Source organism: Anopheles bellator, chromosome 2 (assembly GCF_943735745.2).
Source record: "Anopheles bellator chromosome 2, idAnoBellAS_SP24_06.2, whole genome shotgun sequence".
NCBI lineage: Eukaryota > Metazoa > Arthropoda > Insecta > Diptera > Culicidae > Anopheles > Anopheles bellator.
In genome coordinates, this window is record NC_071286.1 from 39,371,289 (window position 1) to 39,391,354 (window position 20,066).

General features: G+C 48.4%; 1 protein-coding gene across 1 annotated transcript in view; it reads right to left on the reverse strand.

Annotated features, from left to right (window-relative positions):
- Positions 1-20,066, reverse strand: part of LOC131207508 (uncharacterized) — a 124,180-nt gene that overhangs the window by 37,298 nt on the left and 66,816 nt on the right. Inside the window, exons 2-10 of the mRNA XM_058200123.1 lie at positions 16,172-16,504; positions 15,814-15,957; positions 13,220-13,414; positions 11,841-12,101; positions 11,634-11,754; positions 9,943-10,283; positions 9,594-9,767; positions 8,741-8,860; positions 8,566-8,599 (exon numbers count right to left, since the gene is read on the reverse strand). Of these exons, the coding sequence (XP_058056106.1) occupies positions 8,566-8,599; positions 8,741-8,860; positions 9,594-9,767; positions 9,943-10,283; positions 11,634-11,754; positions 11,841-12,101; positions 13,220-13,414; positions 15,814-15,957; positions 16,172-16,504 (1,723 nt within the window). The remainder of the gene's footprint in view (positions 1-8,565; positions 8,600-8,740; positions 8,861-9,593; positions 9,768-9,942; positions 10,284-11,633; positions 11,755-11,840; positions 12,102-13,219; positions 13,415-15,813; positions 15,958-16,171; positions 16,505-20,066) is intronic.

A 20,066-nucleotide genomic window follows, 5' to 3' on the forward strand; every position in this document is an offset into this window, starting at 1 on the left:
AACCACAATGCTGTGCAATCATACTTTGTGCAATCTCTGTCTGTGGTTATTTCGCTCGGTGCGCCACGCGATACGCCACTTCTTAAAGGCTGTATGCGCCATGATATGCGCTCGACTCTGCCCGGTAGGGCTCGTTTTCTTTTGCCATTTGGTACCGGGCCACAGTGTGCGTTCCGAGTCACATTTTTCCAAAATGTGCCCCATACCTTGCAGCAGCGGCAGCGGTCACCGGTTATGGGCAATGAAAATGAACAACATTCGTTTTGTCACACGACGGGGGGCGCATGAAAGGAAGTGCCGGGCGAAACACACAAAGTTGCATTCGACACAAATTCCAAATTGCCATCCCACCAGCGTGGTGTCCGTAGCATCGGAAGCGGGTTCATACGTGTTGTGTTAAAAAAGGATTCGGAGTTTTGAATTTCCGTGAGTTACGTATATTCGATGGTGATGTTGCTATTTATGTCTCTCACTGACCCCCGGTGATTTTTTCTAGTTCCGGAAACTGAAGGAACCTATGAAATGACGACGTTATGCTACGTTTGAGCAGATAAAGGTGGCATCGAAGAAGAAACTGAACAAGATCACAAAAAGTTATTCGAGGGTTGGAAAAAAACCCACAATTGTATAATGTCTGATGAATGTCTTATAGGGGACAAAATACCAGGTCTAAAACATGAAAATGAAAATAGTAAACTGAGTACTCTACCTGTTTGACATCCTCATTCAGCGTTTTTGACAACATTGCCGTGTTTTGACATCAGGCAAAGGATTTTAGGGCGAAAAAAAATTTGTTTGGTTTGCAACCGATCTTTGAAAGGTTTAGACCATATAGACTTTTGTGCCTGAAAATGACGTTTTTCGCGGATTATTATGCATTTTTCTGCTACTTGTTGAAAAAAACTGATACAGAATCGGATCATATGGTTGTGGAAGCTTGTTTTTGGAAGAATGCAGAGTATTGAGTGGATTAAATTTTTTTAAAATTGCTATTTTGGACTCCGAAAAATGACTTGATGATGGGAAGAAAAGGTGATGCATCACAAGCTTCTAAAACCTGGTGAGACCGTTCCGATGGCTGCTGACAATAAATGATCAATTTGAACCATGCATTGATCGAAAAACAACCAGAATGCCGTGTGTCCTGGTGCCCCATGGAGGGGCCAGGTTGAGCCCCACCTGGCGCCTCCATGACCCGCAAAGTAAAACTGGTTCAGGATGTAATCAAATCTCCTGGTTTTAGACCTGGCAGATATTCATCAATTAACCAATATTTTTTGAAAAAAACACGAAATTCCGTATACTTTCTCAACATACCATGCATGTCTCAGCGAACCCAGATCCCATGGCGCTGGACACGTAACGCAATAAGTAAACTCGAAGAATTACGTATTTGGTATGTTCATCCGGGGATTTCCATAGGGCCAATTTTGACGAAAAATTGCAGCATTTCCTTCGGACGCTACGCTGCATCGACAGGTTCGTCGCCGAATGTAAAGGATCAATCAGGGTGTACCCGTTTCGGTCAGAATTTCACCACAAACATCGCGTGGGATCAAAGCGATGTGGAAAAACTGTTCAGCAAAAATGGGGCGTTATCCTTTGCGTTGGTAGCATGCGCAAGATGTAAATAATGTTATCATCCTTCACCAAAAACCAACAAAAGTCACCTTTTTTCTGCGTGCGAATATTCGGTTTCTGTTGGGGCTTTAATGTTTAACAAATAACGGATCAGGATGGATTCCAGACGAATTGTGTTCCAAGAGGCGGAACTTCTTATACGCCCTGCTTTACTGTATCGTGCGGCTGACTCTGCAAGGGGTCGAAGGTTGTGGTCGAACCGGCAGAAGTGATGATTAATCATACCGTTATTGTTTCGCCAACGAGCGCACGGTTTCGCGGACGTGCAACATTCCTTCACCCATGTCGCCAGCCGGGTCGTCGGGTCGGGCCGGCGTCGGGCCAAGAAATTGCTTATTAGGTGTCATCGGACTTTCTGGCCAAGTCGGTAATGGAATAATTTGTAACCGGACACGACGTAATTAATTTTCCCCAAATTTGGTCGGGAATCGTGCGTGTCGAGCTGTCTGCTCCAAGCCAGTAGCCACTCGGTGCGGAGAGCCCCGTACTTGGGAGCCCAGCCCTCTCGGAGGGGGGTTGAACATTTTGTTTAGTCTGGGCAATCAACTACCTCCGATTCTTGTTTCCTTCGCGGATCAATTAAATTTTCCGTAGAGTGAAAGGTCTTTGCCTTCAGAGCATTTATGAAAAGTAAATATTCGGGTCGTTACTCCATCCAGGTTCAATAGAAAGGCGTGCTTCTACACTTAATTATTCGTGGCATATTAAATATACCAAGAAAGTGTTAGTCAGTATACTAAGCAGCTTTAACGGCTACGGATAACCTTTGTTCGGACTTGTCTACCGTTGCCGCTGCAACATTCGCATGAGCCGTGAGCCATGCACATTTCTGGCTGGGATCATCATAATTCAAGTGCCAACCATAAAGTAACGTGTCTGCTGTAACATTCCAATCCCAACGACCGACCGTCTTCGCTTGGAGTTCACCGAAAGAAGGTGCTGCGTGTGCTCTCGGGACTATCTTGGCCTCTCAAATTAAGTAGCCCCTAATTGGCACCCCAGCCCCAGGCAAATATCGACACCGGGTGCCGAAATAATTTGCCAACCGTTAGCACTCCGACCTACGGAAGCTCTCTGCCACTGTCCACGTGGAGGCAACCGCAAACCTACACGTCGGGCGAATCGTAAAACTGCTTATCGATCATTCCCTTTCTCACCAAAGTGCCAAAGCGCGTTCGCCAAATTAAGGTTAATGCTTGCAAATGACAGCTATATTTGCCAATCCTACGTCCCCACGAAGGGCACGGTTCGCGCGAATAAAACCTCCAGCTCAGCAGTAGTGCTCGGCGGTTGCGTTTTCGTAGCACAATTCGCAAGAAACGAACACTCGCCCGCCGTCGCAACGTGGTGTGGTTACAAGAGTCACCCCGTGCCGCCTCGGTGTATCGCTCCGAGCTCTAAGGACAGCATGCTGCCACCAGATGAATTTCTTCTGCCTGCTGAGCGGAGCAGTTTCCGGTTCGAACGATACCCTGTATGCTCCGTGTACGGTGTTCTACCTTCTGCGTGACGTTGCGAATGGATCACGCACACACACAGGGCTTTGCCAGGATGCCAGGATGGGCATGCTTCTCGACGCTTTCCAAGAACACGGAACACCGAGCGGAATCGAAACGAGTCGGGCAACAATGGTGGTATTATTTATGGTAACGATTAAGGAAACATTTCATTCCACTTAAACCGCATTCACTTTATTTTCTCCAGAAGTCGGCATTTTTCTTCACCCCGTATACCGGAGCGCGTGAGCGTGGTCGAAGGTACTCTCTTTCGGCCAGAGCTTTGACCCGTGGTGTTTGGCCAAATTTTATGTTGTCGATGACGCACCTCGTGGTGGCTACATTTCACTGTAGGCGAACGGTGGTCCTACCAAAAAATACTACGTAGCAGAAACGTCATGTGCCTTCCTGACCAAGAGAACCAGGAGCGTCACAAGTCCCATTATTTTGTTTGCCACCCAAAATACGCACCCTGGGTGCGCCACAGGTCCACGGGACGGGAAAACATGAACCAAAGCGTCGGCTTTATGCGACAAGAAAATTTTGCCTCCGTTCCAAACGCCCGGCAGTGAGTGAGGCCTCTGGTAAAGAAAATTGCGGAAAGTAAAATATTGCCCGAAATTTGTTTAGATTTCTTCCGTTGCTATCTGTAATTCCGTCCATCCATCAAAGCGACCGGAAGCAAATGCTGGCTCCCGGGCTGGCAGCGCGACAAGCACCCAAAAGGTCCCGAGGAGCAGCATGAAAAATGACCACTCATTCGGAGACTAGCGGCGGCCGATACGTAGCCGATTGGGGTTGAGTCGGATGTAGCGAACGAAAGGGAGCAGCCAATTCGATCAAAGTTCCGGAGAAAGGGGTTCCGAATCGGTCCGCGGCGTTTGTTGGGGTATTGTTTTTCATAGACAAATTGGTTCGCAATTAATTCGATTCTCGTGCTCCTATGGCGCAACTCAAGGCGTGTGTTCTGCAACGGAGCCCTTTAAAATATGAGTTCTTCTTTCGCTACTTTGACCTTGAGCTATTAAATCTTGACGAGACGGGTACTTCCCGTAATCTCTCGTGGCCGAAGTGGTACCAAACTTATCGTTGATGATGACGGAGAACTATCCAAAGCCCCGTTCGAACAAATCACCTTTACGGTGTCATCAGTCGTCTGAAACTGCCGGACAACAAACTGACCACCATGGCACCATAATGGGCCACAAAATGGCTGAAGGATGTGTGACGAACAGAGTGGAGTGCGCGTTGATGAGACTCGAAATCCTTCCGAATCAACGTTCTACGCTAGTGTTTGTGCCCGTTTAGTCCGACCGATAGGATGCATTTGGTCTGGTCCGGTTTTTGGACCGGAAAACTGTGCTGTGCGGTGCGGCGCTCGTATTTTTACCGTCCAGTCGGCAAAGAAAATGTGACCTACGGAAGGATCTTCCGACGAGTCGTCGCACGATGCCGGACAACGGAACGATTCACCGAGCAGCACCGAGCCGAGGTTGACCGAGGGATTGTTGAAAATTCTTTGTGGTTTTAATTGGATTACCCCTTTGTGATTTGGGATTTCATCAGAAATCCCATTCGGGCTCGTTAACTCCCGCAAGCAAGGACCTCCGCCCGCAGGTGTGTTCCCGGAAGTGTGCTAGTGGCAGCACCGGGGTATCTGTTCGGTATCGGTTGTCCAATTTGTGTTTAAGAAATTGCTTTTGTTCCTTAGACCTACATTGTTGCGTTTGTCGTTGGGTGTCAAACATGGATGAATTTGATAGCCATTGTATGTATTGTATATAGAGGTTCAAGAACCACAGCGAAATCAATTGCTGTAAAACATTATCGACCAAATTCGGCCGTCGACTGCGTAGCTTTCATGCAAAACTCTTACGAAGAAAGGATCACCTCGAATACGCTTGCAACACAAGAACGCGCCAAAAAGGGAAGAATTTGCATAGCGAGCGACAGTTTCTCCGACCGGAACAATGGCTTCCTACCAAACAATTTTACATATTTTAAGTGAATAAATAATCCATCCTCCCGTCAACGTAGAAACATTGAAGAGGAGAAACTTAAAATTTCCATGAACTGCAGAGGGATTTACTGCGGACAATTTTCGCTTAAATTTCCATGCAAATGTTCAGCCTACGGTTCCGAAAGCCTTTCTAGCAGTGGCCTTGTCCAAGCTCCAGGGGCATTTTCCAAAAGCCACGCCGTGCGCAGAGGTTTCCTTATGAATAGAGAGCAAAAGTTGTTCCATTCGTCGAACGACACCATTTACTTTCGTAATGGATTCTTTATCTGGAGGATTTAAAGATGTCGCCAGGGACTGTGCCCGTCCATTACATTAAACCACCAATGGGCCAGGTTGCTCATACGCTCATTCAGCAAGTCAGTCAGCTGGCCACCAGTAATGTGTATGCAGAATAATCATGAAACCTCGAAAACGGTCACATTCTGTTGTTGTAATAGAAAAATAGCACATTACAGCAACGCTTTATTTTAACGGCGTGCTCGTGGGCTTATTGAATTTTTATTATTTACAACATAAAAATGGAACACTAGCGTCCGCACGGCGACCACCAACAACCGCACCGCAAAGATGAACTCACACTGGCGGGAGGCGCAGTCATGTACATGAAGTAAAATTTCCAATATTCGGCCGGCAGATCGCACGGCACCAGTTTGCGGTTCTTACGCTCGAGATGTTGCGCTTGGTGTCTTTGATCGCAAGGAGCAACCAGACCAGGCCTTGGGGAAAACCGTCGAGACGTTGGAAAACGTTGTTATCGTAAGGCTGCCGGCCGGGTTGGCAAACAATATAAATCCCCAGAAATGGTCCGAAGCAGAGGCCGCAGTGCCGTTGCGAACTCAATATGCCATCCGGGAGAGATGGCTGCATTTTAATAGGATTTAATAAGAGATTTGCGTCGCTTTCGTATTGTTTTACTCCGATCGAAAGCTGTGTATGGAACCGTCCTCGTATGTGTGTGCACGTATTGTATATCAACTTCCGCTTGGTTTCCTTTCCTTCAAGTGGGCTGCTTTGTTTGCATACTTTCAGGCGTTTTAGACATAAAAACCATCGGTTGGTCAATCTGCCATCTATTTCCTGCTTCTCTACCATCAAGGCGAGGCTAAGGTTTGGTAATTTCTTTGCGAAGGCTAGGCGCAAACCACACACCGACTGTTTTCCAATGTGTCGCGAAGGTCGATCGTAAAACGCGCGTAAAATGCTGATGAAATTGAAATATTGATATTGATGGAATTTTTCAGTTCACGGCGCAACAGAATTGAAACATTCTGCTTTTGCAAGTTCTGAACACCGTCCCACTCATCCGGGGAAGCCTATTATAGCATTAAGTCCAAACCTAGGCAGCTGGCAGCCCTTAAACGTTCGAAAACGGAATATTTGGAGATCATTAACATGCAACGCAATAGCTGCGAGTTCCTCGAATAACAGCAAGTATGGCCACACTGCCTTTGAATTATAATGTGCTCCATCCTTGAAACTGATCCGCCTCGAATTGATTACCGTGTGGCTTTCGATCAAAGCTTTCGTTTGAGTAACTGGATAAGTTTCGGCGTGTCGCTTCCGTGTCTGAATAGGAAAATCCATCGGTCCCGATGTTGTTCCTGGCGTATCCGGTTTCTCGGCACCCGCGCGGCAATGAAGAGAGCTCTGGAGTGCCATCTTCCCTTTTCACACTGGCCCCGATGTGGGGCCGATGTGCCTTAAAAGATAGCTGCTCAAAATCCAATTTTCCCAAAACCTTTCATCCGTGTTCGGTGCTGGGCCTTTGCCGCTGGTGATCCCACTCGCATCGGCGCCACATCCGTGTGAACATGAAAAATGGTCCATCGTCGGACGTTATTTGTCATGTGATATTTTCAATTTTCAGTGTCAAATGTGCAAGATTTATTGTCAATAGGGCCGACCGGCCGTTACGGGGACAGTTTCGCAAGCGTCCCATATATTACCGACCAAAAATGCGAACCGAGAAAGAGAATTCCGTTTCCTGCGTCAATAGTGGCCATTGTGAACCGGTGAAAATAGGAAAAAAGATCGCAAGGACCAACTTTCTTCCTAGCCGTTTGTCAATTCGCCTCAACTCATCAGGGCAGCACCTTACACTGGAACCTGACTTCATAGTTCTTAGAGTTTCCCTCAGAACCGTAAAACCCATTGCGCCTTTTGTTTTGCTTCCCGCGTTGGGGTTCGCCTTTCGAATCATAAAAAAATGTTGGTGAAATTATTTTTAAATTTATAACCAAATTGTTTTCATCGCCACGGGTGCTAAGAAATTCGGGATTAACACCGTAGCCCTTTTCACGCAGGGTCATTGTGGTGCACCTTTTTTCTCCATTTTTTCTCACTTAAAAACGTAACTCCGCGTGTGTTGTTTGAGGACCATTTTAAACAAGCGGCCCTAAGACGGCGGAACCGTAAACAGGGGACCATCGTTGAGTTCCCTCGCATGCTAAGGTGGTATGCAAAAATGGGGCCAAAAAGGATTTGTTCGGCAAAGGTAAGCGGGATGAAAATTCAACCACGATACGCCACACTGTTTAAGGGGCTGCTGTTTGTTTTTGTTTTCAGCCCAATACTTTCGAGGCCCCGGATCGCGGTTCCCTCTCGGCATCTTGGCTGCAGCAAGATGGGGCCGAGGCGCTGTAAAATTCGCTTCAAACCACTTCCAAGATTAAAAGCCGCCGCACGCTGCTTCAAAGCGTGCACCTGGTTCTTGAACAGGCAAAAAAAAACAGCATCTCAGGCCGCTTCTTTTTTTTCCGCTGCTGTCGCATAACTTTGCGGTTAGCAAGACAGACACCACATCCCGGCAGTGGCAGAAACCAGCGCTCCAGCGAAGGCACAAGTGGAATTTTTGTATTTTAATATTGGCGATGGCTGTGCATATTTTAGTTGCCTGTGTTCCGTGTGCTTGACACAAACCCAACGGCACAACAGGTTCGGTGTAAAAATAATGCATTCCCGGAGTGCGGCAAAAAGTGTCGAATCAGAAAACCGCAACAGCTTACGTCAAATCGATGTACCCCGGCCGGGGCTGCCCCGACGGCCAAGTGGGCTCAAACACGCCCACGAAACATCGTCACCAGGCTCTGCATGCATAAAATCGGGATCATATTGAGCGACTCGGACGGTGGGGCCGGCCGAGACCGCTCGTTCGGCCCCGTCATGCATATTCAGAACAGGCGACGGCAGCACCATCTCAAGATGGCGCCTACAAAACTTGATCGTTGTAACGACGTTTGACAGAATTTTAAGTTTCAACCAACCAACCTCCCCAGGCTCGCACCACGGTGGTGGTGCTTGGAAAGTATAATTAGATTTCTACCCAGTATCCGGGTAGACGCGCGCTGTACGACGTGTCCTGGACGGGACGGGCTGCCTGGATCACGCTTCCAACCTGCCAATACTTACCTATCCTTTTCCGATGTCTTGTAGTTGTTGCGATCTGCGGGCGACAAGGAAAGAGCACGTCCACGAAGAACGACATGTGAATGCCAGCAGCTTTAGCAGTCTCGGCAGTCCCGCAAGAGCCAGAAGTAATGAAACCACCAGCCCAGCCCCAGTGTCATGCCGGCGATATACTTACTTCTGAAGCAGCACTTCCTCGCCCGGACCACGTAGATGCAGAGACAGATGAGTATGAGGAAGGCCGCCAGGCACCCGCCGGCAATGCCGAGCAGATAGCTCAGTTCCAGCGGTTCCACTACTTCGGTGTCGGTCGGTCGGGGGGTGTGTGTCGCGTTCCAGGGGTGAGCATGGAATGGCAAAAATTAATTAAAGCTTAGTTACGCGGACCGGTCTCTGGGGCGGGTTAAGAAACGCCGGGCACCCAGCGGTGCGCCGGTGTGCCAGCGATGTAAAAAACTTTTGGATGATGTTTTCAAACCGGCGCTCAGCGGCGTGTCGGGAAAAGTTTGACAACGCGCCGCCTATTTTGCGTACGCGTAATGGCTTAATTATGATCATTTGTAATGGCCGTAATGAAGGAAAAAGTTGCGCGTCGCGGTATCTTTCTTTGACAACATTCTCCTTCGACCCGAAGATGTCCCCGGCTCCGGGTGGGACGGAACAACAACAATTCGAAATGTCGCGCGCCGCAAGACACAATGTCACGTGTAAAGCCCGCGCAAGGGTTCGAAAAATGAAACCTTCGCCAAAGAAAAACACACTCGCAGAAAGTCCGGGCAATTAGGGTAACTTTTTCGGGCAAACGAGATTCAAATCGAGATCACATAAATCGTTAATCGCACGCCCCTATTAGCGGAGCATGGACGGGAATGAATCATTCCCACCCCGAAGGCACATTCCTATCATACCGGTCTGCCCGGAGCCCGGAGCCATTTGTCGAGCAACTGGTAATTTGTTCCGGTGAAGTAACAATACGTGCGCGAATGTGGCGGAATTTGGTCACCACTGAACCCCTAGCCTTAGAGTCTCACCTGAGAACATTCCTTCGACGCGAAGATTGATGGCGTGCCGATCGGTGCCCCGCTCGTTTTCGACCACCAGATAGTACGGCCGCTGATCCTGCAGGTCCGCCGCTTCGATGTGCAGCGTCGCCAGATAGCAATCTTCGCGGCTATCCTGCGTCACGTCGTCCACTCGATAGCGTCCTGGAGATGGGGACGAAAACGTAGAATGAATCAAGCGATCAAGCCACTACCAGGCTGAGCAGCTTCTCGACAAGTAACGTAACGGTTCTTTTGAAGAATCGTACAGAACTCGTACTCGTTTTAATACGGCCCTGAATGCGGCCAGCTGCTTGTTGGCACGGAGCAAGATAATTACCTATCCCAGAGCCAGCTTCCAGTCGCAGCGAGCCCCACTCCCAGGCGACGTGGCGAGGCCGCGGATCGGCACACACGATCAGCGACAGGGTGGCCGAGTCACCCTTCTTCACCGACACCGAGTGGCCGATGGCCCCGCCCGATGCCGAGGTGGTCCGCAGGACCTGCGGGGCACCGACGACCTGGAGCGCGATCGGATCGGACGTGGCCGTCCGTTCCTGGCCGTTGATGAAGTTGGTCGCCCGACACTCGTACTCGCCCTGGTAGTCGTACGTGACGTTGTCTATCACCAGCCGCGACTCGCGCCCTCGGTCCAGAAAGGGCTTCCCTTGCGAGGAGATTCTTGGGGAAGAAAAACAGCCGCGAACTCGTGAATGTGTTGGATAATGAACGTAACGAGCGGAAAACATACAGACAAAAAAACTGGCATAAACAACCGGCGTCTGTTGAAGGTTGAAAATCAAATGAAAAATTTCCGCAAAGACAGCGTCAGAGCGAACAGGGGTTCCTGGAGGGGGCCGGCACACAAAGTTGCAAACAAAATATGCTGACGAGCTGGTGCTCCGGGAAATGTGTATGTGCAGTGCAAGATGATGAGCATCTCGGTTTTTTTGTGCAACTTGTTCATAATACACTGAGCAGAATGACGTTAATGAATTTTAATTAAAAATATGGTACCCCGGCATCAAGCGACCGAGCAACGGGATGCTAGGTCCTGGTTTGGTGCAACCATTGCCACTGGATTAACGGAGCAAAACACATGAAAAACTCGTCACTGATGAGCACTCGTTGTAGATTTTTCTGTTTTGCGCTTTCTCGAATCTCCACAACGAGAGACTTGGCACCACGCTCGTACGTAGGTGGCCTATAATCCTCTTTAGCCTAGAATTTTATCACTCTCTGCAGCACACGGCACACCATTTGCGCGCCACGTTGGCAAGTGAAGAACTGTATTTTTTGCACGTGCTTCGTGGAGTGTTACATCGCATTATTAGCAACGCGAAATGAGCGAGATATGCTCGACGCAGTATGAATGGATGCTGCATTCTGCACAATTTGTGCCGAGCGAGCTCATAAACGGTGCTTCACGAAACGGTGTTTTAATTGCACTTTCGCGGCCCGGGAATCTAGATTGGATTACGCCTTTTGAGATGGTTGGACCTCAACGTTTTCAACTTTCCCGAAGGGCCCGAAGACAGGTGAAGAGAAAATGAAATGCGAAAAGGCCACCAAAGTTAAATAGTTCTAGCCTTAAACTCACTTAGAATCAGGTGGCCATGCTTTGGCCTATCAAACTTTGGGATTAACAATATTTCACAACAGCCTAGATGTTTACCACATTTTCCCACTTCCAATTTAACAACCGATTTGTATGGTATTTAGTAACAGCATGTTAGCTCACAAGACCTTGAGCTTCGATTGAAGTACCAAACGGATGTGAGCATTCGTTACTGATAAGGAGTGTCGAGGCTTTCAATAACAATCCGATTGCGAGGCACAATGCCAGCGTTTTTCGGCCAATCAGACCACTACATTTTAGATTAGGCATGCCAAAACAATGTCTATATAAAGGGCGAGTATATAATAAAGGACAGGGCTTGCGTATAAAAGATAAATTCTAAACATTATTCTATATCTTGATCAGGTTTGAAAGTTCTAATCAGGAACCATTCTTCACACATCGGATCTTACCTTTGCACCCATTTGTAAGTCGGTGCCGGGTTTCCCTCGGCCACACACTCGAACGCAGCGGGACTAAACAGCGGTGCAGTGGTGAGACGGTCCGGCCCGGCGGACAGTATTTTGGGAGCATCTGTTTGCGAACCGGGTGGTAGAGGAAAAACATTATTTTCGCTGGAAATCGGGACACTAGACGAAACGAACGAGCCGTCAACTCACATTTTACGTCCAGTTGCACGGACATTGTGTCCGAGGTGCCGACCGAGTTCTGGGCCTGGCACGTGTAGAGTCCTGCATCGCGTCGCCCGACCGGACGCAGCTGGAGAGACTCCTGCAGGCTGGCAATCTCGGACCGGCCGGCCCGACGCCATACGATGCTGGCCGGAGGATTGGCGTCCGCCACACATCGTAGGATCAGGGAGTCTTTGCCCTCCTCCAGGTCGATCTGTGGCGCCCCCAGTAGTCTTACCGTCGGAGCATCTGCGAAGTGAATTAAGAACAGCAAGTAGTCGAGCGTCGATATCTATTCCTGCAACTTCGAGCATGTGAAGCGTTCGGGTGAAATGTGTCGCGCGTTATTTATCGTCAATATTGCGCCAAACGCACTCGATCCAGAGTAACACCCACTAAGAATGCGAGACCCGAACCGTTCTCTCCTCATTAATTTTAAACAAGCACTATTTCCGCAGTTGCCATATTTTTCCATTGCAAACGGGAAATGGAAATATAAAAACCGGCTAGCTCGTGACCCCGTTTCGCTGGCCGGAACAGACGGGAATTTTCAATATGAGGTCAACTTGTCGCCTCAAACCATGTTTACCCAAACGAGAGGAGCACCATTGAAATGATTGGAAAAAAGGATTTTATTCGTTTTTCCGTCGGCCGCGACTGTGACCGATTTACCATTTTCCACCTTTGGATGGGCTGCCGACCGGTAGCGGAAAAGTGTCCGACCGTTGCATTTAAATGCCACCGAAAGCAATGCAACCGAGAGACTAAAGGCACCAGCTGCACTGATCGAATGCATTCTATAAATATTTATTGTCGTTAATAAAACAATGTTAATTGAGGGTGACTCCTGCGGGGTACTTCAGTAGCGCACATAGACCGTTGTTCGCGACATCAAGGGCTACAAGAAATGCATTTTGCTGCATCCAGCTTTTGCAACTAAATTCCGGTGCTAGAAAAAAAATCAATTGCATCCAATCTGTTTTAATACAGTAAAGGAAGATAGGAACTACGCTCCCGTTAGTTACTATCACGTTGTGAGAATAACACAGGACGTAGCGCAAAAACAGAAAGTCATAGTGACGGTAATTTTATGAATATCAAAATCTATTGCTCATCAATTAGTCACAAAATCTGACGGACAGTTTTATACTTTAACAACATATTTTTATTCAACGAACGTCGGTAAGTTTATTTGCAACCAATCAAAATTTTATCCCGAAAATGTGAATAATAATATATTTAAAAAGCATAAATTATTCAGCTTAAGTTGATGAACAATAAGGACAGGTTAATGTGTAGTAATTTTACCAAACAATTTAGAAAAAAAATGTATTTTGACGCACATTGTTATATGTTATTATACTTACATTTTACATCTAAACGTCCCTCAACCGCCACGGAGCGCGCGGCGTAAGATTCGTGCAACGCCAGGCACTTGAGCATGGCACCATGGCGATCTTTGTTGGCCGGAATCTGCACAACGGAAGCGGCCGACCATGTTCGCGGATTGTCTGGTTCCGTCGAGTTTGTTTGTGGATGAATCGGAGAAATTTCTTGGTCACCTTTCGGGAGAAAAAAAGTGTTAAAAAATTAGCCGTTTGGTTCATAAAAAGTGAACTCTTAAAGAAGATTTCCGTAACGTTAACGATGTAGTAGAATAAAAAGCCCAGTGATGAGCCAACGTTGTTTGGAGTTGGAATGAAAAACTGAAAATCATGAGCATCGAGATGCCTTTTTGCTTTCATCATCGTTTGGGCTTTCGAGGTACAAACGGCAACCAGTTCCAGCGCCAGTATCTTTATATAGCAAAACATAGGCAAATAATAAAGCTTCCTCTCGTTTTTACGAAAAATCCATTACGACCCAGCGAAAATGTTGCTTTGATGTTTGAACGATGTTGCAGATTAAAAAGAACAAAAAATATATTCTGAAGAGAAGCGGGCTGTCGATGCCGACCCGTGCGATGCCCGTCTAGTTTGATAGTTGGGTTGAATGTAATATTAACGCGGGCACTAACGCCCAGACACTCGGCCCGCGCGAAAACCGGCTGTTCAAAGCGCGGAAACCCTTCCGCGGGCTGACTAATATTCACGGAGAGGCTCAGATTTTCATTTTAAAATTCCATACAACTGCATTTAATATTCGCCCGCACGCTCTCCATCAACCGGAAACCAAGTGCATCCGCACCATCGTATGGACGGAAGCGCTTTTGACGTAAACAAAAATCTTATTAGCGTTCTTTGGTGAAGGAATTGTATATTGCATTTTCGCATGGTATTAAACCATGCAATCATGCTGAGTCGACGTGACGCTGTGCTGAACTTTTTCTTACTGTGCGAGAGTATGGTCGGCTGTCGTAGGTTAGCGGATATCCTTGCGTTCCCTGCACTGCTTCAAGCTCATGGCGGCTTATGAGCATTTATTTGGAATGTCAAACAACGGTGCCATTCGTCAATCGCAGGGAATCTCTACCTATAACACATGAAAAGTCTCGGAACTATCACACGGATGGCGCTGGCCTTATTGCATTCACCGCTTTTCCAGACAGTGTTAACCTTTCTAAGAAAGCTGTTGAAATGGCTGTTGAAAAGATTAATTAAAAAGTGAGCAATACGTACATTGCTCACAGAAAGAAGAAAAACAGAAAACAGGAAGAAACACAGAAAACAACTTAAAAAGGAAACCATCAAAGACTTAAAGAACCATCCTTCCCAAGATTTAAGCCCTTTCAAATTGCGCCTTTTGTACATGTACCACCGACGCACCGTCATAGAATTCTGGAACAAATAACCGCCATATGAACGATTGAGTGGTTGCCCTCTCATACAGTCCACACGAACTGATGATAATTTGTTGAAGGTAAATTAAATCTGTTAATGGAACTACCTTTTGAGAGAAAAAATACCGACATCCAATACCTCCCAGCATTGGCTTTTATGCGACCATTTTTTGTTTTTACTTCCTTTGGTGCCGGCATAAAATAAAACATATCAACAAACGGCGCGGCTGCTGGAAAACTGCTTAAAAGCTCAGCGACCCATGAGCCGTCTGTTGCGAGTTGCCCTGATCCTGGTGGAACCGTTGATGGAGTGATGTTTGCTTTATTTTTACCTCTTTATTGTACTCGACGAATGAGCGGTCCACACTTTCAGTGACCCTGTTCCGCACGGCCGGGGTTTGAGGAACTGGCTCGTGGGCGGGCATAAAAAATCACATCCTGCGCGAGTCGAAATTTGCATATCACTTCAGCATCCCACGGAATCGAGCGTTGCGCACACGATTATGGTACGCAGAGCGCCTCCCAAAGCAGCATGGCCCGGCAGAAGTTTTGGGCCCGGCAATGCAGTGGTGGATTGATAAGGAAAAAAAACACAGACACACCCGGAAACCGGATGGTGGATTTAAATTTTAAGCTTATTTACGGAACCCATCGTTCGCCCACCGAAACGCGTGGATAACAACTGCCGAGGTGGAAACATTGGGCCGACTTCTGGCTGCTGTTTGCATTCTACCGAATCTATCCTTTTTCCGTACGGCTTACGGGCGGTCCACAGTTTTTGCCCATCCAGTGCTGAGAGCATTATGCTATGCCGTTGCAGTTCTGTTTCGGGCCACGTTTTGGGCCGAAGTCCGGTCGTATCGCCGTATTTATGATGTTGCCAAGCTGACGCATTGAGTGCATGCAATTCCCCTTGATGAGTCCTTCGATACGCGGCAGTAATCAAAACCTAACTGCAGACTGTGAAGCGGCAGCACAGACGGTGAGTTTTATCACCAGCATCGCAAAACCGCCGGAAGCCGCCAGTGCTGGCAGATCGGCGCCGCATCGGAAACGTGGCCGCATTTATGCAATCGCGGGAACAGAGTCCGATTTGCCGTGAGGTGGGCGTGAGGAATTAAAAGTTGCCAACCACCCGATCCCGATGGCGATAAAAAGTGACGATGGCACTAAAGTACTTACCGAGGAACCACTTCAGCAGCGCCGGTGGATTTCCGTAGTGTGACACACACTTCACCGTGGCTACGGCACCGGAATCTACTGTCACGTTGTGGCCGGGAGGAACGTGGACGCCTTCGTGCTCTAATCTAGGTCGCTGCGGTGGCACTGTCGGAGAGTTGGAGAAAAAATGCGTCAATCGTGGCGTTTGGTGCGATGCGGACACTGCTGCCGACTGTTGTGCTACATTAATTTCCAGGCAAACCCGGGCCAAACCGAACAGCGCAATCCCAGGAGCTGTTACGTAGTTTGACCATTCACTGAAGATCAATTACCACACGCAAGTGTCTGGTAGTGCCACAACGATCGTCTGCCCACTTACCTCTCACAACTAACCGCACCGGCTGGCTGGTCAGTGCGTCCTGTGTCGTGAAGTCGCTGGCCGTCACCTGGCACTCCCAGAGCCCGTCGTCAAACTCCAGTTGGGCGGCCCTGACCCACAGCGAGCAGTCGCCGCCGACGTGCGCGGTCTGCCCGATGCCGTACTGGCTGGCCCATTCATACTTTTTCGGGTAGATGCCGACCGGTTTGTTGTCCTTCTGCCAGGAGCAGACGCCACGCTTGTCGATTACCTTGCACACCAGCAGCGCATCCTGGCCCGGGTTCACCTCGGTGTACTTCGGCTGCTCGGCGAACCGCTGCAGCCCAACGGAGACTGTGGAGTGGAGTAGAGAAAAGCCGGCGAAAAACGGTCAGTGAAAAACAGATCGATCGGGGTGAACGGGAGGACGTGGAGGTAGCCCCCCCCATTCCCCCCCGGAGCGCAACGCTATTAGCATCGCAATTAGTTGGGACCCTGGTCCTCGGGGCCTGGTTTAATGTGGCACAGCGAGCCGTCCAGATATAAGAGACCACCATATGTCTTGCTCCGAGCGAGCGGCTGACAGCTTGTGGTTTTGTGAAATATGACTTATCTCGCTCCGGAGAAGGGTGAACTGAAAACAAAGAGAAACCGTTCCCAATTCCCTTCTGGCCGTGCGCCAACAGGCTCCGCACAGGCTCTTAAAGCCATCTGGCTGACTGGCTGGGTTGATAGGGATCTTTCGATAGCCGGCCGCTTTGGTCGATGGCCCGAGAGAGCATAATCCGCAGTAGTTTCCAACCCTCGATGATAGTGAACGCTAGCAGAGTGTGCCGTTGCGAACCTCTACGGATTCTGGGAACCTAAAGTTCACATGTAAATTAAAGCCAACGCCTTATGTAGGCAATGGGAAAAGTTTGGCCCGTACCATGTATATAGGAGTACATTGTTTGACGTTGTAGAAAAATGAGGCCTATTATAACTTTTGCGCTTAGCTTGTGCCGAAACACCCACAGAGACTCTCGTTCTAGCTCCTTGTTGGGTTAATTGTGGTAATTACTTGAACAGGACGTAGAAGAACCCACACATAGTAAGTTTTATCCTCCAAACGGAGCTGCACCAACTCCAGACTAGATTATGAGCATGCTTATCCGTGGGAGTTTGATTGCTCACAACCCACCGCAAGGTACGCCCTCCTGCACATTTGGCAACAAATTAAAAATGACATTTGGCAAAACTCGGAGCGCACCGGCAGCCGGCAACCGCAAACTCAGTTAACTAAAACTCCAGTCATTTCACCCAAAACCGACCCGCGATGCGATATTAATGCTCATAATAAAAGTAAATTAATCATGAAATAAACATCCTTGCCCCGGGCGGGGCTCGTGCACATCCGCGGCGGCCCAGTTAAAAAAGGCCCGATTAGGTTTAATTTACGCTCCGCGTATTTATAATCCTTGCCAAAGTTTCCGGTCAGTAAATCAGGCGAACACTACGCGCGAAGCCAATGGATGCCATTGTTCAAATTGCCTTTCACCAGGAAAAACATCCCGCCGGCCCGTGATGGCGGCCATTTCCGGCGCCCTCGTGAGACCCACCGTCGGCAAAGGAACACGCCTTCACGGCCTCGGCTTCTTGGACAGCCGGCCGGCCGACCCAGCTCGGGTCAGCCGAAGTTGCAGCCGGATTTGGGCTAGACTCTCGAATGCTAGGCCCCGATCCACAGCCCGTCCACAGGCACCGGCCGGATAATGAGTTTCTCAAGAATTAATTAATCATTGATACACCCTGACATGAACGATTTATTTAAACGTCCTGCTCCGCGGCCGGTCGGCCAAAGTAAAATGGCCGACAGTATCGCCGGGCCCGCGGACGATTGCATTCGCCCACCGGAAACCGGTACTTGCCAAGAGAGAGAGACAGAATTCGCCAACGGCAATCATTTGGGGTTTTCTCATCTCCCCCTTTCTTTGATCCGCCGCCTCACGACTTGGTGCAACTTTTGTGTGCTCCTCTCGGTGTGTGGGTGTGGTGGTTCCGAAATGGATCACCGCACGATGCTGAGCCCATAAATCGCTTAAACAATAGCGGGGCAGGGCGTTGGAAACTCGCAGCGAGTATTGATGGGGCGAAAGTGCCATTTTTAAGGACAACGCCGTGAACGCTCAATGATTGTCAAAATGAAAATTAAGGCCGTGGTCTACCGTAATGTTGCAATAATACGCTCGATCTCTCGGTCTCTCTCTCTCTCCCTATCACTCTTGCCACTTGCTCTCTCTCTCTCTCTGTCTCTGTCTGTCACACTCGGACTGTCGTTCCTTAATTCAAATTGTTATCGTTGCTGCGCGATCGCATCATTTGGACCGTTGGAATGGAATCGTTCTCTATCGAAAGATTATTCTTTCATTTCCTTTGCCAGGCGCTCGGTGCCTCCGGGCATGAAAACATTAGCGGCAACCGAGCGATTCGGGCGAATGACTCAAGTGCGGAAAGTAAGGACCCGAAAGAGATGGCCCCGTAAGCGCGACAACCAGGAAGCGAGCGAGTAGCAACGGATCGGGTGGCCCTTTTGAATGGAAGGACATTATTATTAGTTGCTTGGCTTTTATTTTCCTCGCTTTCATTAGCCGCTAGCGAAAGGAAAACTGTTCCGCACAACGTAAAGAAAACGGTGCCCGAGGGTGGGTTTGAGAATTCCACGGGATCGTAGCGTAACAAACATGTTTAGCTCGTTCTCTGTTCCTCATCTGTTTGTTTCAGTCCTACGATGTGCCTTTTGTGCTTCAATCACATCGTGCGTCACTCGCAAAAGTAATGAGGCACGTCTATTTGTTTTATACTGTGCCGTTGAAAAATGGTTTTCCGGGACCCTCAGGTCCCGCGATGTCCAAGATTTTCTGTAATAGCCACGGATTACCACAAATGTTTCCATGAAGTGCAAATTCCGTGGCAGGAAAACTGCGTTTTTTGTATTAAATTTACACATTCTCTATGCTGACGCAAAACATCTAGTTTAGCGTTGTTGATTTTTTTTTTCTCTTGGCAGATCCTTACGATGTGAAGACGAAACCACTTCAAACAAGTTCCAACTTCCAAGAGGCGTCCTTTTGTCTCTATGCGCCCACCGGCTTTAATTCAGAAATGCTAATCAAAAGGGCGGAAATGGGAAATATTCGAGCAAACAAACCAAGTTTGCGTTCATGGTTTCGGGCCGAATGGTCCGAGTACGGGAAGCCCCTCAGTTCAGCTAGCGATTCGGCTCACCTTGGCTCCGGGACAGCGCCTTCGGAGAAACCAGTAAAGTTGCCCGAACTCGCACGCGCCACCCTGTGCGTAAGCTCGCCCGAAGGACTCCGCCCGAAGGAGTGCGAAAAGTTGTAAAGTTATTTTTATCGAATTTCTTCAAAGCTCTTCGGGGCTGCTCAGCACTCGGGACCGGACTCAGAAAGCTGATGAAATTATTTATTAATTGTTGTCGGATGAAGTGGATGAAGTTTTCCGGCATTCAGCCACGAGCGGAAATGCACGGTTATGCTATTTTGGCCATCGATGAGCAAACGATCTATAAAGTGCTAGGCTGTTTAGGCAAAATACGTTGAGTGTCACAAAGCTTCAGGACCAATCTGCTGTAGGATGTTGGAGAATCCCAACAAAATTACCCGCAAGAATTGAGAACGTGCAATGGAATTGAATCATTTGACCCGTGGACATAACAGAACCGCGTGCATAGTCCTTCGAATTGATTCTGCTAGTTAACTGGTGAATGAAAAAATATTTGCCTATAAGATGAACTGCAAGTCTACAGAAAATGACTTCACTCCAAACACCGCCGAAAGCACCGATTGCGCTCGATGCCTAATAACTCTCCACGAAATCCGCGGGCAAAAAACCGCGACAGGAAACTGCAATCTGCAAC